At 38.7% G+C, this 17,159-nt stretch overlaps 1 protein-coding gene across 2 annotated transcripts in view; it reads right to left on the bottom strand.

Moving 5' to 3' along the window:
• The window catches only part of TRPM3 (transient receptor potential cation channel subfamily M member 3), a 373,625-nt gene that overhangs the window by 47,135 nt on the left and 309,331 nt on the right, over positions 1-17,159 (bottom strand). For both annotated transcript variants that reach the window (XM_039719170.1, XM_039719179.1), the window contains 7 exons: positions 15,618-15,752; positions 12,896-12,946; positions 6,311-6,451; positions 4,940-4,969; positions 4,009-4,298; positions 2,922-3,150; positions 281-448 (listed from right to left, as the gene is read on the bottom strand). In XM_039719170.1, the coding sequence (XP_039575104.1) occupies positions 281-448; positions 2,922-3,150; positions 4,009-4,298; positions 4,940-4,969; positions 6,311-6,451; positions 12,896-12,946; positions 15,618-15,752 (1,044 nt within the window). The remainder of the gene's footprint in view (positions 1-280; positions 449-2,921; positions 3,151-4,008; positions 4,299-4,939; positions 4,970-6,310; positions 6,452-12,895; positions 12,947-15,617; positions 15,753-17,159) is intronic.

Raw genomic sequence — 17,159 nt, 5'->3', positions numbered from 1 at the left:
CTGAGTGCTCCTAAAATCTAATTCACTTAGTTCAGACAACATGGCATCAAATTGAGTCAAAATATGAGGATATTACAGCACAGCATCTCTATGCACTGCTTCAGCATGACGGCCAAATGATGGCAACTTGTGTGGCTTGAATCCCATGGAGGAGAGGGGAGTGTGAAGACTGGTATCCTACCATGTGCTATATTTAGCCATCAGATGTTCTGCAATGCCTGCAGAGGTAGCAATAACAAATTGACAGCGCTGAGGCTGATGGTTTATTGTGAGCACTTACAGTGAGTTCCATGTCTTCCTCATCTTTTTCTTTCACTGGCTTCTCTGGTTCCTCTGGATCTTTTTCTTGAAGATGTATCTCATTGGCCTGGGTCATGTAGGGCATATCATCTTTGTTCTTGAACTCCAAGCTGAGGATTGAAGGAGGAAGTAGAATTCCTAGAATTACCTAAAGCAATAATAATGATAACAATAATCATCACAGAAAACAGACTATGGTCATAATGATTACTTAGCATCAAACCGAACAATTCCCTCAGGAGATTTAGGAAAAAAAACATACATGTATGTACATGTGAGTTTCTATGACAATAAAGTATTTGTCAATGGGGGTAATGTTACCAGAGCACTGAATCAAAGCATGTAACTTCTACTAGTGCTGCTGTGAATGTTTTTTCTACTTGCATATCACCAGGTGTGTAGTGCTACATACTAGAATATATTTACAAGATATTATATAGGGTCAAGAGTAGGTGGGACCATGCGGGTGTACAGACCTGCAAATGTCTGCATTTTACATAATACAAAATATCAGTCTAAATGACACACAGAGAGTATTTATTTCTACAGAGAGGGTTAATAGCTCTTTGTGTCCATGCTTAATGTACACTGGCAGTCAAAGAAGTGCAACTATGTGTGGATCTGAGGAGATAAGGATAAGCCAGCAAAAGAAAATGCTGATGTGCATAGATATGCATTTCCCTTAGATTTTGTTTCAGTAACCAGGCAGCTGTGTAATGGTCATGTTGATGCCAGCTCTCTTTCTTTTCTGCCTCCTTCTCTTAGATGCAGAAATTTCCCTGTTGGGATTAGTAAGTAATGACCAATGCTTGGATTAAAACAGTACAACTGAATAGACACCACAATAATACAAAGCAAAGTCTGTATTCACAAGCACAATAGCTTTCCCTGGTTATGGTGCAATTTGATGGGGAATGATATTCTGATAAATCTCTTCCTGAATGAGAGTGAAACCAGACAGTTAACTTCTTGGCAGATTAGTGAGGGTGCTTGTGCTAATCATATCAGCAGACAGTTTGTGTGCTGCTGAAACCATTCAAAGTACACAATGAGGAGCAGGTAGTGTATGCAAATGCTGTACCCAGTCTTGGAAAAGCTTCCTGTACTGGTGTTCTGTTCACAAAATGATGGGTCCAGGGTGAGGTGGTTACACACAGACCTGGCTTCACAGAAAGGCTATTTTTAAGAGCAGGTAGGATTAACAGCTGCCCCTAGCCCTTCCATTGGTGCCATACATCCCCAGCAAGAATTTAAAGAATTATGTTCAATCTTCTGACCATTTCCCAGTTTCAAAGGGAAAAAAACAGTCCTTGTGAAATAAACCATGACTCATGCTTGCAAATTTATTTCTTTGTCATGCTGCCTCATGTAGCTTGTAGCCTGCTCTAGCTTTAAACAAGTTCTGCTAATGAGCTTCAATGAAATAAAATACAGACTAGAAACTGAGTAAAGGATCCTTGTGAAGCCCTGGTGTTAGAAGAAGCTGAAAGGAAACAGAGCCTGTTACCTTCAGTTATGCATTGTGAAAGAAAGGTCTATTTTAGGGCTTAAGAAATGTGCTAAAAAGTGGAATGCATGTAGTAGGAAATCAGTTGCTTGCTGTGCTGTCCTCCATGTACCTAGACTGAATTTCTGCAAAGCTAAACAGTGAACATGGCAGCTGTCTCTTTGAAGGATAATAGGCCTGCGAGTTCAGGAAATAGGTAGTAGGAATGTCTCCTAATATGAGAAAGTTTTCTATCTGTAGCAGAACAACATGTATGCACAGGTCCTGCACAGGAATGCTACCAGCCACTTATTCTCATTCATCACTGTCACTAGATTAAGAGCCAGTCTAGAAGCAATGCATGTACTCCTAAGCATTCTTGCCATTACTGAACATTTCACATGGCAACACAGCTGAGTAATTACCAATTTTCACACAGGCAATTAGTGCAGAAGAGAGAATCCCTTCACTGAAAATATTTCCCTCTCTGGGAGGGAGAGGCAATTGCTGGGTATGTTTTGACTGGTGACTATGTTTTGCTTTGGTGAAACAGGCCAGGGACTCAAATTCATCTCAGAATTCACTTTGCACTGTTAGCAGTTTTGTCAACTGTGGAAGTAAAGCTGTAACAGCTTTGGAAACTGAATTATCCTTTAAACCCTCTAAAGAAGTTCCTTCAGATGCCATCAGGAAGATTTGCAAGGGTTTGCAAGGAAATTTGTGCTGCTTACTTTGCTTATTCTGGGAAAAGTTGTCAGATCAGCACCTTTCACTAATGGTTAATTCACTTACACTTCTCTTTCCTTTATTTGTCTTTAAAACTCTGGACTAACTCCTCAAGTATACCAGCAGGGTGATACACTAACCTCCTAGCTCAATTCTTATTCTGATAAATGATGCCAGAGGGGACTTTAAGAAAGGAAAAGAAAAAATCTAAGCTGTGTGCTTTGAACTTAGGCTTATGATAAGCCCCATCTGAAGAACTGAACACAGGAAGAATATACCCTGCTTAATGTCACTGCAAATAAATATCTGAAATACAGTTACTTTAGACAGTTATTACTGATTTTTGTGAACCCTGTCACCATCTATTAGAATCCTCTGAATGTTAATTTCATTTTAAAGCAGGAATGACCTTTAGGCCAGAATTTTTTCGCATCCGGAGACGACCCATCCACATGTCAGTGAGCAGCATCTGGCTGCAAGTGTGAGCGATGAAGTCCCTGTGCTTGGCTGCCACTGCAAGCTGCAGGCACGTGGCGTTGCTCCAGTTCTTCAGCTCATAGGTCAGCAGCTTCATTGCCAGCTGCTCGTCCTGCTTGTATGACTGGTCCAAGAGCTCGACCGCCAGCTGGCCGAAGTCCCTGCAACAGAGGGACATCGTTCAGTCCTGTTAGCACGCGCAGCCCGGCGCTCAGAACTCCTCTCTGCAGCTGCCAGCCTCTGCAAGGGGCACGTCGCCTTCCAGCACACAAATCGTGATGCTGACTCTACACACGAAACCCACATTTTCAAATGTGAGTGGCTAATGTTAGGCATACAAATAAGTGCCCCAGCTTAGCAGTGATCAGCACCCACACCTACCAGCTGTCTGCTCCCACCTCCCTGCCCACCTCCCTGACATTTTCTGACTGAAATCCTCTGGTTATCTGCAGCTTAAGGGATTGCTTCTCTGCTGTTAGCCCAAAGCTTCACGGTCAAGCCTCCTGGAAGTAGTGTCCAATATCCCCTCTCAAATCCTAAATTTCTGAAATTTTAACATCAGGAAAAATTCTTATGAACTATCGTACCTTGCCTTGCTTATCTAAGCATGACCTCTTGGTAAATTAACACTGCTGCCTGAATACCTTGCTCATAAGGATTTCAGTAACTCTTCTGCTGGGTAGGTACAGAGTACCCTGAAAAAGCACAGAGAAATGTTGCAGTCTGACTCTTGAAGCCTCAGGGAGAACACATGAACAATATAGATATTTCACTGTCTTCTTGATCTCTTTTCATTTCAGAAGTTAAATTGCTAACAACTTTGCTATTCTGGCAGACAGACTGTTTAAAACCCATTTGGATTTTCTCTAAAGGGACTGCACTTCCCCGACAAGTTAGAAATGAAAGCAAGCTACAAATAAGAAAATTTTAGTCAGGTTCAAAAATCTCTCTTCCCTCCTTTTTTTTTTTTTTTTTTTTTTTTTTTCCCCTCAGGAAAGTGCACATGAAAGCAAATTCACCTGGAATTATGGTTCAGCTCTTGGGATATGTCATCCACCATGTCATTTTCTGATGCTTCGTGGGCCATGGCTTTGCAGAGTTTGCAGGCCACCAGAGCTTTAGCCATAGCCTCTTCCCCATGTTGCCAAAAGAAAAGGGCCATCTTCTGACGTTTCATCAGCACAGCCCACACCATCAGCTCGTGGAATGGGAAGGGAAAGTGATTGATCTCAGGATCATCCATATCAATATCAACTTCTTCTTCTTTTTTCTTTGTTGGTTTTCTCCCTCGACGCAAAGGGACATCATCCTGTGGGAATTGTAGAGAAATTTTTTCATCAGTGAAGGAACTAAATCAATTCACACAATTCATTTAAATCAGTGCCTAACACATTTCCTGCAGGCCAGCCCATTCATCATTTTTTGGAGAAAATATTTAACATAGGTAAACAATAAAAAAGGTATTGGTGTATGCACTGTAATTAAGAAGAGAGTAAACAGGGGAACAGAGCCTTGGACTATCATGCTGAATCAATAACACTATCACTCTGAAACTAATAAAAGAGAGTACAACCACACAATATCCAGAACTATTTTGGAAAATCCACCATTAAAATAAAGCTAAGAGCTCACTGCAAATGTAACATCTGCTGTAACGCATCTGCCTCTTTCCACCTCCAGAAAGTACATATTCAGGGCATTTTCTAACCTGCTGAAGACTCCCTTATACTTATTTTTGTGTTTTCTCCCTTTATTGCCTTACAAATGTAGCAATGTCCCTTCTTTACTCCTATCCTGCATGTTTATTCCTTCCTTCTCCATCCATTTGTTGTTTCCGTTCCCTTTAGTTTCCTTCCCATTTTACCCTTTTGCTTTTATCAGGTGAGCTGACCTATTCAGTCCTGTGTCTATGGATGGAAAAGACATTAAGATTTGTCACAGGTTGCCTACCTCCATTCCCAACAGCTTCAGAGCTTTTGGCTGTCCAAAGAAAAGTTAGAAAATTGTTATTTCTCAGAGAATAGTGATAAAAACCTACAGCTATTTGTGTATACATATACATATATGTACACATGCATGTAGAGTGACATAGAATATACAATAAAATATAGATAATAATAATAATGAAAATATAGAAAATAATAATATAATGCAGTGCAATAGCATATACATACACATACAAACCAATCAAATTATTACATATATGTAGTTATTCTAAACTTGAGTTTGACATTATTTCACCAAAACCACATCCGAAGACATATATTTTGATTCAGGTACAAATTACAACCAGTTGGGGCTGTTCTAGCAAGAAAGTGATAGGGATCACTGATAAGGCATGAATGGATTTCTCTGGACTACATCAGCATTTTAGCCACTGCCCTGGAACACTTTCACTGACTGTTGTGGAGCCACTCTGTGTGTTGGTTCAGTACTGGTGAAATCACTGCTCAAATGCGTTTGTCAATGGAGTGACTTTGGGAAGGAATTCTCTCCCACCAGCTACAATCACTGTCTTTCTTTCCAACTCTGAAGAATCATAAGGAAAAGCATATGGAAACAAATAAACCCATTTTAGGTAGCTGTTTGCAAGCATTTCACAGAGCTGTTGCTATGGATAGCCACTTATTAATACTTTCAGTGCTGTGTATTGCTAAAATCTGAAATGTGAGGCAAAAATAGGCAAAGAAGGAACTACAAATCGTACTGCAAGTAGCTGAACAGACTCCTGTTCATGCTGGATTGGGTCAATGGATGACAGTAAACAGCTTTTGTGTTTTAGAAAGACTTTGCTTTGTACTCACAGTGGCGTAACTTATCAAACACGGAACGCACAAAAATACTTAGTGGTGTTGCCATGAACTGACTGCTGAAGCCACACCCAAAAAATAAAACATGTTTTGAGTTATGGATTTCTTTGCCATGAAAGCTTCAGATCACAATCAGAAGATAAGCCACAGGACAGGAAATGCATCTAACAATGCAGAAGTTTTCAAATCGAATTCAGGAGTTAGAATTACAGTGTTATTGGTGCAGGGCAAAAGACTTGTCTTTTAAAAGCTGTGATTATGCATAATTACAAGTTTTAGAGTCAGGGGAGACAGTTTTATGTGCTGGTTTCAGCAAGGCAGCAGAATGCAATAATTTTTTCATTAAATTAATAAAAAGCATAGCTTGTATCAGTGATTGGCTTGCAATGCATTATGGTGAGATAACTGCAATGCACATAATGGAAATGAATCTGGACCCCACCAGTCTGGAACCATGGCAATCCCTGCCATTTAGTACAGTCATGAGGACAGCAAACAATTTGTTTCTTACCCTCTTGGGCCCGAACAAATTGTGGTACAGTGTTCTGAACCGCTTTCGGGTGTAATTGCAGCGATACGCTCCTCCCATCAGATACTCTATCACCAATCCAATATCAATCAAACTTATCCGGTAATCAGGAGGTAAGTTTCCCTGCAGTGAAAATAAGGATGGTGGGAGAAGAAATGCTTATTAGTGACACTGTTAAATGTACTTTAAAACGATGTTAGAATAAAACAAATTAAATAGGTAAAAGCAGGAATGTATTATTATGCTGGTTAATTAATTCACCTTAAAATAGATCCAACCGAAACCTGGATATTCTCGCTTGGAAAGAAGACATAAGTTAAATAAGAAGGTGAAGAACTTGTTGGAAGTAACAGAAGATAATGTCAGTACACAGTACTCATATTCTTCAGCTGGGGAAACACGGAACATGACTGCAGAAACAAAAGCATGAGGATCGATACACTTGAACAGTCAGGCACAATTGCTGGACTCTAATTCTACAAGACAGCACTTTTCCTGCACCAGATCTCACCCACAACTCATCCTGGCATCTCACATGTCTGCTGGCATCTCACTGGACTGCCTCATCTAACTTTCAGAGCATGATGAAGTGACATCACACAAAATCTTTTGTTCACATGGGACCAGCTCCTTCCCATCCTGCAGTGTTTTCTTCCCATATTCCAGGAAAGGATGGGCAGTAGGTAAGATTGGTGTTAGAATTCTACAGGACTTACACAGTACATGAGGTATCATTATACCTACTTGCTAGGGGCAAGGAGAATCTATCAGCATTCAGTCTTGGAGTTATGTTCAAAGAATACACACCCTTAAGTTTCACACCAAGAATGAGGAAAGCATCTGCATGTATGAAAGCTGTAATAAACAAAATATCTGTGGCTAATTATTTTGGGGGTTTTTTATGAAGAAAACTACAGGCTTAGCAATTTCTCTACATATTCCCTACCTGAATTCCTTACATTTTTACTAAAAAGCCCCTTTAAACACATTATCTAGTTAAATTATTTCCAGCAGAGCCATGGAGATTTTCTCACAAGAAATGAACTGAGTTTGTGGCAAGGGTCTTTAGAAGGATCCCGGAAAAGATGCATACATACTTCTCCTTTCATTTCTTTTCTTTTCTTACCCTCTGTTAGATATTTCTATATATTTATATCTAAATAGATACATGTATGTACGCGTATATATGTATGCCTATTTATACGTATATGCCTGTGTGTATGTATATGTATATCATGTCTTCAGCAAGTACTTTTTAACTTGAAAGGAAACAGAATGACAAATATATCCACATTTTACTGTCCTTTTTATGGGAACTCCCTGGCACACATTTTCCTACTCTTCACTTTCAAATCTGAAAATGGCATCACTAAGGCTATGAGTTAGTTCTCCAATGCTTCGGGGTTGCAAAACTATGAAAAAATATTTCAGTAACAGATTGTCTCTCACTGCATATGCATTTTCTGAGTTAATGGTGCATTTCTCTTCTCTAGTTGCAGCAAACCCAGTGGGACATTCTGTGTGCTGAACAATTTCAGGCTGAGCTGCACTCACAGATGTGCCACTCAAGTCTCTCTGGGGTCTCTGGCAACAGAGGAACAAAACCCCAGTGTGGGCTGCTCTTCTATTCCCTCCAGAAAAACTACACAAGGTAAACTCTGACCCCTTTACAGAAGGAAAGAACTAATGGGAAGGGAATGAACCCAAATGAAAGTTTTCTTCCTTCTCTAACTCTTTGCTTCTGAGTTGACTGGATGACAGTTCATGTTTTTGTAAGCATTCCCTACCAGAAAAGAAGGCATGATTCAGCAAAGTGTGAATAGATCACCTGGCTCTAGAGACCTCACTAAGAATCCCTCCAGATTTAGAAAACCCTCTCTGTTTTGTGTGTCACTGTGCAAAAGAAATGACTACAAAATAAGGGTGGAGAGACAAATTATACTTCTCTGTACTGTTTACAGTAGCCTTGAAAAAAAGGAATATTACTCTAATGAAAAATTGTCTCATATAGTCACTATTGCAGAAGGACAAGAAATTGTAACCCTTAGCTTCAAAATTTTTCAGTGCACTGTAATAATCTAATGTTCTATAATGATACACAGTACAGATTACAGTGAGCCTGTAGCTTTTTTTATCTGTTCATTAGAAGAAAGTTAGTAATACATATGGAGCAATTTCATGACTATCATGTCTTTCTTGAAATATCTGCATATCTGGAGATATCTGCCTGGCTTTTCTGGAGATGTCCTTACTAGATTAAGCAGAGAATCACTAATGGAGGGCAGATGGCAACTGGATCTGCAAAAGAGAAAAAATGGATGCAAAGATCCTCCTTCCTCTTGTACTTCAGCCATGAAGAGCAAGACTTATTTCCTGCCCTGCTACCATGGTACAAGCAGCATGCTGAAAACGCTGAGGAAGGAGAGAGGGAGGTTGTGCTTTCATCACGTATCATGTTCAACGATAGGCTGGCATTCAAAGGGACAAAAAATCAAGCAAATTTAGAGGAAGAAGTTGAGCTGCCAACCATTTTTAAGCAATGTCCTCTAGCATATCCTTTTGCAACCTTCCTAATCTTGTCTAATTTGATGGGTGGGGGAACTACTATGGTTTGCAAGAATGTGTATTAGCTTAGATAATTTGGGCATGGTAACATTTATGCTGAACAGTTTAAAAAAAGTCTAAAAATTAAATGAAAAATAAAGCTAAAAAATTAAATTTAAAAAGTAAATTCTGCTAGGTTTGGTTGGTTTTCCCCTTAAAATGTTATTCTCTCTCCAGAATATGTAAGATGATAATTCTACTAGAACAAGGAAGAAAGCATTAGCAGAAGTGGGAGTTTCAGCTCCAAGGCAGGACTCCTTCTAACTTGAGGTCTTCACTCAAACGGACTGCTTTAATATTATTAAGTTTGAGAGGTTAAGAAAGAAAAACAGGCATCAGGGCGCTACATGTGTTACAAAGCTGACTTTCTTGATACAGTTCTGATTTCTAAATTTTCATGAAAGATTTAGACAAAAAATTTCCAGTAAATAACTTTGATAAAAGATGCATCTAAACCTCTCAGATAATACTGAAACACTTCACTAAAGAAAACTCCCAAATCCACAGGAAAACCACAGATTTCACAAACGTTACTTTTCCAAAGTACAAAGCCCTAGTAAAGAAGACTGGACCATCCTTGTGAGAGGAGTTACACACATGCCAAAGCATTTGCTCTGTCAGCAGAGAGCTGAACCACCCTGGCAGAGCTAAGAATGCTTGTAAATGAAACACAGTGGTGCAAGTGGGACAGAACCACACCAAGAACAAGAAGAATTTGGATGAACTAATTCTAGTGCAGTCTAGGTGGTCAAGAATGACCAAGGAGAAAGTTTGATTTTGAGGTAAGATAGTTGTCCTGGTTAATAATCAACAAATACTTTAATGCTGGGACAAACTCTTCAGTGTTAATGCACAATTGTTCTCCTGAAGAAATTTCAAGTTTAAACTGTAGCTAGTCAGTTGCAGTACTTTTTTCACTTTGAGTGCATTTTTGTGTCACCATGTACCAAACCTCTGAGTTTCAGGCTGAGGAAAAAATAATCCTATAATACCAAAATTCTATATATTGCTAGTTTGTTCTTTGGAAATCCAGATGTACAGTAGCAGTTAAAAAAACCCCCAACTACAGAAATGTACATAATCCTGAAGTGGAATTGAATATCTGTTAATTATATAAAATGTTTTGGGTAAAGGAAAAAAAAAATCTATCTGTTAATTTCTACATTCCACTATCTTCATCAGCTAGTTGAGGCAGGGAAGGATTTTTATTTTTTACATTTATAGAGGGCAACCTCCACTTGCAGACAGAGTGTCCAGCACAGCCACTGTCTGATTCTTTCTGCTTAGCCTGGGTACATTGCTCTGTATGGTCTATGGAAGGAAGTGAAACTTAAATGTGAAATCCTGGACCCTTGACAGGAGATAGCAAAACTGCAGGCAGATTGGTCCCGCTATGTAGCTATGGAATTGAGAGGACTGAAAGGTGATCTGAGCCAGAATCATAATGACATAATTTTTCTTGTTAATACATGCAAAATATATGCACATTTAGATTACTGTAAATTCTTTAAGATTGTGTCTCCAGACCTTTACAATATGCTGCTTAGGCTATCAGTCTTCACAGCAGTATCTGAAAATCCAGAGGGAAAATATATTGTTGTATTATATGTTTGTGTGCACGTGCATGTCTATAGGCTGCCACGAACGGAATCTGATAATGTGACTTCTGTTGTTCTCATTATTTGCTTTATTAAGGCAAAGATTGTTTTTCAAAGAAAAGAAAAGAAAAGAAAAAAGAAAACAAAACACTCTCCTACTGATTTATACAGCTATATAGTACAACAGTAGTAAATTACTTCTTCTATGATTTTTAAACATCAATTTTCTATCTGAGAATCCACAATGATCAAGATGCAGTTTTTTTTAGCATACACCTTTTTAAATAGTGCAGGTTTTAAAATTGAGAGGTACATGTAAATGCACAGTGTATTTCATATAAATTAGGTATTGTCTCCAAGTGGTGTAATACATACTTCAATATTTGTATTCTGTGATGCTGTAATTAAATCCGAGAGGTTAGGTGAAGGGCATAAAAATATACATGAACTCAAAAAACTACAATCAGCAGTGTCTTGCATGCATGATGGGCCATTGAACAGTCAAATGGTGATGTGTCCATTCAGAAGTTTTTCCAAGGAGGTGTTTTCATTCAAACTGTTGTCAGATCTGTGGACTGATTTATGGCTTGGTTGATTGGTAAGGGACCTGCTCGGTTGTCAGGGCTATAGTGAAACTGTCGCTTCTCCTTATGAAGCCTGGCTGTTCCTCATCCTGGACAAAATGAGAAATAGAGCCCCAGAGGCCCAGTTTTCTTCAGAAAGGTGCTAACTAGAAGCTGCACCAGGCTGTCTGTTTGCAAATCCCTCACCTATGCTCATGAGACTGATTCAATGTAGTTGGTATTACTGAAGATTTTAGATAACAACAGAGGAAAGAAAAATAAATTTATGGAAAGATAACCATCACCTAGTAGTTAGAAGTCACTGTGGAACAAACAGTGTCATCAAATGTAGTGTAAGTTTGTTTAGTGCCTGTCCATATACATCCATGAGTAAAGATTATCTTTGACTATTTTGATGCCTTTTCTTTCAAGACTTTCTTTAAAAATACATATTTAGTTAGGGGCTCAGCAAAAAGACATACATATTATTTAGTTACTCAACATACAATTTGCTATGCCTTTGAAGAAGGACTTGGAAGGGTGATTCTGGGGGAGAGAAGGCATTTGGAAAAAAAAAGTAGAAGACAGATTATGCCTCTTTCAAATTCTTAAAGGCACATAAATAATTGCATATTGAGCAATAAAATATTCTGGAACTTCAGCTTCAAGAGCAGTATCCATTCTAAATAGATTCTAGCTTCACTCTGCTCAATCCAAGGGGATTTGTGCATAGTTTCTTTTTGTAGGCATTTCACATTTTCAATGGTCACTTAATACAGTATACATAATTGGACAATGATGATGCCATTTAACACACCAACCAAAGAATACCACCAGAACCTTCTTAACATGTTACTTATTATTATGTAGAATTTCTTAATAAAAGGATGCTATATGACACAATACTACTCCCCTTTAGGTGACTTTGATTCTGTCACTGTCAGAAGAAACCCCTAAAACCTGTGATCTTAGGAAAAAAGATCCTATCCTTTAAAAATTTTCTATCTAGTCCCACTTACAGAAATATCCTTTCTCAAGCATGCTACCCTTGAGGTCTGACTTGCAAAAAGTGCAAGGTTGTAATCCGCACTTGCTTTGGGAGAATACTCAAGCTGATGAGGTCATTTGCAGGCTCAATCTCCTTACTTGATCCATATATTTAAAAGATAAGGGATTTTTATTCCTTGCAGTCACTGTAACTTTTCATCCTGAGCACATTTGGTAAAGGTATTTGGTATCTCCTTCCTGCCACTATACCTTTCAGTATTTCTGTCCAGCTCTTCTAACAGATTTTTATAATTCAAGATTCTTGAAATTAACATGATAAGGGTCAGGGGGAATTTGAACTACTCATTTTTATATTTCTGCTGAGGAAGGTGGCTATAATGCACCACACAATACAGAATGAGGAACTGTTTCAAAAAGCCAGGATCCAGCAAAAGGGTGACAGCTATTTTACAGGCTTGGAAGTAAACTAGAAACACAGAAAATAGCTTTGACAACAGTTGCAGGTATGGAAAAATACAAGTAACAGAATAAATCCACACAGTATGTAAAAGCCTACAATTATGGCAGCAGACACACTATTACTCAAGCGTCTAAAACCACAGAGAAAGCAAGCCAAAAAACTTGCTAATTGTGCTTTGTATGCAAAAAGTTCATATTTGGAGCGCACAAACAGGACATTCTGTACTGGCAAGAGGGAGAAAGCTCTTACTGAAAGCTCATGCAAAACAGAGATTTTATCTATCTACAAAAAACAAGTAACATTATTTTCAACCTACCGTCTATTAGACTCTTACCTTTTTCACGTCCCTGACTAGATGATGCAGAGTGTTGGATGGTCCGTGTCTCTGCAAAGAACAAAGGAAGAAGAACAAAATAGTTTGCACAAAATATAAATGTTGAGATAACTTTCTCACCTTGGTAGTTTAGAAATCAGGCAGCTGAGAGCACTTCAATTGTACAGTGTTATCAATTAAAAAAAGCCCCAAACAATTACATGAGCATTATTTCATCTGTTTTCCTCTTTTGTAGAAAACTCTTCCATAAGAAAACCTTATGAACTGCCACATTGGACAAAAACTGAAGTCCTGTGTATAGGGTTAGGCTCCTGGCTTAGAGAAAACAGGAGTACAGAACAGCCTATGGGAAGGAGTGGAAGCAAAATCAGCTGCTTTAGTCTTAGCCTTCCTGCACTCAGGACTTCCATCACTGGTGGCTTAGAGACTCTCCGAGCCTGGCACTGCACTGAGGCAGTCTCATCTGAAAGCCACTCTCTGTGAATGCACATGCATGTGAATGCAGAATGCATGGCCTGTGAATTTTGCCAATCTTCTTTTGACTCCAGCTATCATTGCAAAAATATTTTGCAGAGAAGTCTCACCATTTTGATTATACTACTACTACTACTGCTACTACTACTACTACTGCTGCTGCTACTACTACTACTACTACTACTATTACTACTACCATATGCTACTTTATTTTCTGCTTTAACTGTTGCTGATATTTTAAGAGACTTTTATGAGAGGTCTCCTTGGTTGTAGCTGATGATGAATGAGACCATTACACGTGTGTAGACTCGATAATTCCATATATGCATTGCTCTGCACTTCCTAACACTTGATTTTATGTAACCCCATCTCTGAGCATCATGAGACTTACCTGTGATTCTTCATATGCTGCTTCAGATTTTCTAAAACACCTGCAAATATTATTGTCTCTTCTGTAGGTGCCATTTTTCAAATCTTACATATTCAAGCTGAACAGCTATGGTCCCAGGACAGAATCTTCCATGACCCTGGTCATAATGTCCTTCGGTGGTAAAAATGGACCAAGTATTCCCTCTCCCTGTTTTTTAACATTCAAGTAGGTTTTAAACAAAAATTGTCCCTGATCTTTTAAGCCATGACAGCTACATTTCTTTTGAATAACCTTTGAAATTTTTAAATACTGTCAAAGTTTTGCAAAAATAAAAAAAAAGAGGACCACGTGCAACATCCTTATTTTCCTGCATGCTGATTGAAGAAATAGTAATAGATTTCTAAGGCTTAACACTTTTCTACAGAAGCTTGGTAAACTCTTTGTTGACAAAAATTGATTCCCTTGCCTGTAGTTCTAGACTTCATTCTATTTTTACAAATTTGCCATAGCAGAGGTAAGATTCACTGGTTGTAGCTTCACAGGTCATTCCTTTTATGCTGAAATATGGTAATTTTTAAATGGCCACGTGGTTTATTTTTTTTTTTTTCGTGCTAAGGCTACTATGGATGCATTTGGTCATATAGTGTAATTGGTATTTCAGGCATTTCAGAGCCTGGGTCTTTTGGAATTTGTGCATGAAAAAATGTACACTGATTTCTACAGCTTTTTTCTTCAAAAAGCCGTTCTTTTAGATGTAGAACTGAAGACTTCTGTCAAACTTATTCCCTGTAAAAACTGGCTTTGGTACAAACACTACCATGCTTATCCCTGTTACAAGGAAGCTCATAGGCATTCTGTTCTTGATACATAGATGCTAGTCAACAGGTGAGCTGACCAAAGATCAGATGGGAGTTTGTCTCTAGGGTAGCACATATGTACCCTATACATACATACACACACACACACACATATATATATATATATATATACCCGCCCCTCCATATTTTGCCCAAATTTAATGAATCCTTTTTATATCTGATATTTTGAAAGACTGACTACTTCTGGTCACCATCAGTGTGATACACCTCCAGACAACAGTCCAGTGCAGCAGCTTATGACAGAAAAGGCTTTGAAAAGTACTGGCAGAAAAAACCTTTTTGAAAAGAGATATGCCTATATCACAGCCTTTCTGCAACACATAAAACTGGAAATTCTACGAACTAGACAGGCCTTGAAGATTTTTTTTCATTACACATAAGATGTTTGAACTTTCTGAACTACTACTGCTTACGTAGGTAATAATACTGTGAATGCTGGAATGTATTTTGCATTTGAGAATTCAGAAGCAGACTTAATTTGTGCAGTTTTATATTCATTTTAATTGTAAGGATTGAAAACTTTCAAACAGTTTTTTAAAAGTTAAAGGTCTAATTTTTTGAACTCAGTGAGGGCATGGGGAAGCCCTTCATTGTGACAGAGACTGATTAAGAGTTGGAAGATTTTTCTGAAACCACATTGTAAGGAATCATATAACACCACTGTATCGGTCCTAACTTGCCAGTTACTGTCTTCCAGCGAGTGCCACCTGCCTAAATCTTAGGTTTGTCATATTGGAATTATAATGACAAGAAATTAGCAGGCACTGTGTGAGGCTTATTTTGTGTCTTTACAAAATCCATACAGCAGATTATGTGGGCAAGGCACAGCATGTTACATTATATGAGAGACAAGCAAGAGAGACAATATGGGCTAATGAAAAATTTCTCCAGCAGGTGCTGACTGCCTGGTGCATCATCATCATCATCATGCCATTACAATACAAGTGGGAGCTAGAACAGTGAATATAGAGACAGAAAATTTGCCTTAGGCTGGCCCTACCGTATTGTACAATTCCTCTAGCCGGGAGATGGTGAGAAAACGATGCATGCTTACTCCATTTTCTATGAGTAATTTCACAAAATCCACTCTGTCCAATACCAGCGCATCCAGCATTGCTTGCTCAAGGGAGCCCACCTGCAAAGCAAGTGATTAATTGAAGCTGTTCCTGGGCGTGGCAGGCTGTATCCAGCTGGTTCAGTCACCCTACCACAAGCAGAGGGATGGACAAAATTCTGCGGGTTTCTCTTCTAAACTTGAAATGGGATAATCCCACCTTTAATCTGTAACAATTTTTCTAACTCAGGGCTGCATTTCAAAAAGGAGCAGTGGAGTGTTAGTTAAAATACTCTAGGTAAAACAGTTTAGGACAAAGGAACTGGAATCCAGTAAACTGGAGACCACATCTCTACCTTATTCACCATGTCATTATTTTTCCTGTCAAACATTTTATTTTTATTGGATATATTTGTTATGTGCATACAAAATCACTTTAGTTCTGTCTTTTCTAGAGTTTTCTTCTGTTTGTGGTGTGGAACCTCAGGGAATTTTGAACATCCAGGAAACAGAAATAGCTTCACAATTTGCATTCCTTTAAAGGCCCAAATGCAAGAGGTCTTCTTACACAAAAGCTCTCCTTCTTCACTCTTGCAGGTCAGGCAGAATTAAAAGGATGAGAAATTATCTCATCCTTCCAGCTTTTAGCTTCCAAAATTATTGCAGTTTGCAGAATTTATTCAAATTTTTGCTATGATGTGGTGATGAAGAGATAACAATGAAGACAGTTCAATGCCATTAAAATCCCTCCTATGTTTTGACATGTACTTATGCCCAATATCAAAGACAAAATAAATAGTCCTGCTCACTCCATGACTGAAAAGGATTTTTGCAGTAGCTTTTAGAGGTAGCAAGCCATGGAAAGCTACATTTAAAGCTGGGATACTTAAACAGAAGCTTTTCCCATTGTTATAATTTTTCCATGGGGAATTGTAAATGCTCATGTAATGATAGCATATGAAATTTTAATGACAGTGATGAAACAAATGTCACAGTAGTGACTAATATGGTTCAGTTGAAACTCCTGAGTGAATATGTTGGGCTTTAAGGGGATACAGGTAGAGATAGAGACCCTTTTTTTTTTTTTTTTTTTCTCCTGTGTGACTTCTGCCCCTGTAAAAGGTATAGCACAATCCAGGAGCTGACTCTTCGTCCTCTGCCTGACACAGTGCTCAATTACCCCTCTATTTACTGTCCTACCACTCCTGAAGAGAATCCACAGCCCTGGTGCTCCCTGGGAGTGGTATTAGCCAGGGAGCAACTGGAGTGCAGGACAGTGCAGATGTAGAGCAGGCAGATCGATGCAGAGCAGCAGTGGGAACAGAATTAACACCACCTGAGGTCTCGAGCCACAGCCCATTCACAGTGACACTGCTGATCAGCTCCTGCAGTCTATCTAACCTCCAACATTTGTATGGTGTATTTTTTATGTCAAATCATCACCTCAAATTCAGTATTTGCATATAAAAGCATGCTGCTTGAAGAGAA

Source organism: Passer montanus, unplaced genomic scaffold (genome assembly GCF_014805655.1).
Source record: "Passer montanus isolate IOZ18808 unplaced genomic scaffold, ASM1480565v1 scaffold105, whole genome shotgun sequence".
Taxonomy (NCBI): Eukaryota; Metazoa; Chordata; class Aves; order Passeriformes; family Passeridae; genus Passer; species Passer montanus.
This window is presented reverse-complemented; position numbering and strand designations above follow the sequence as displayed.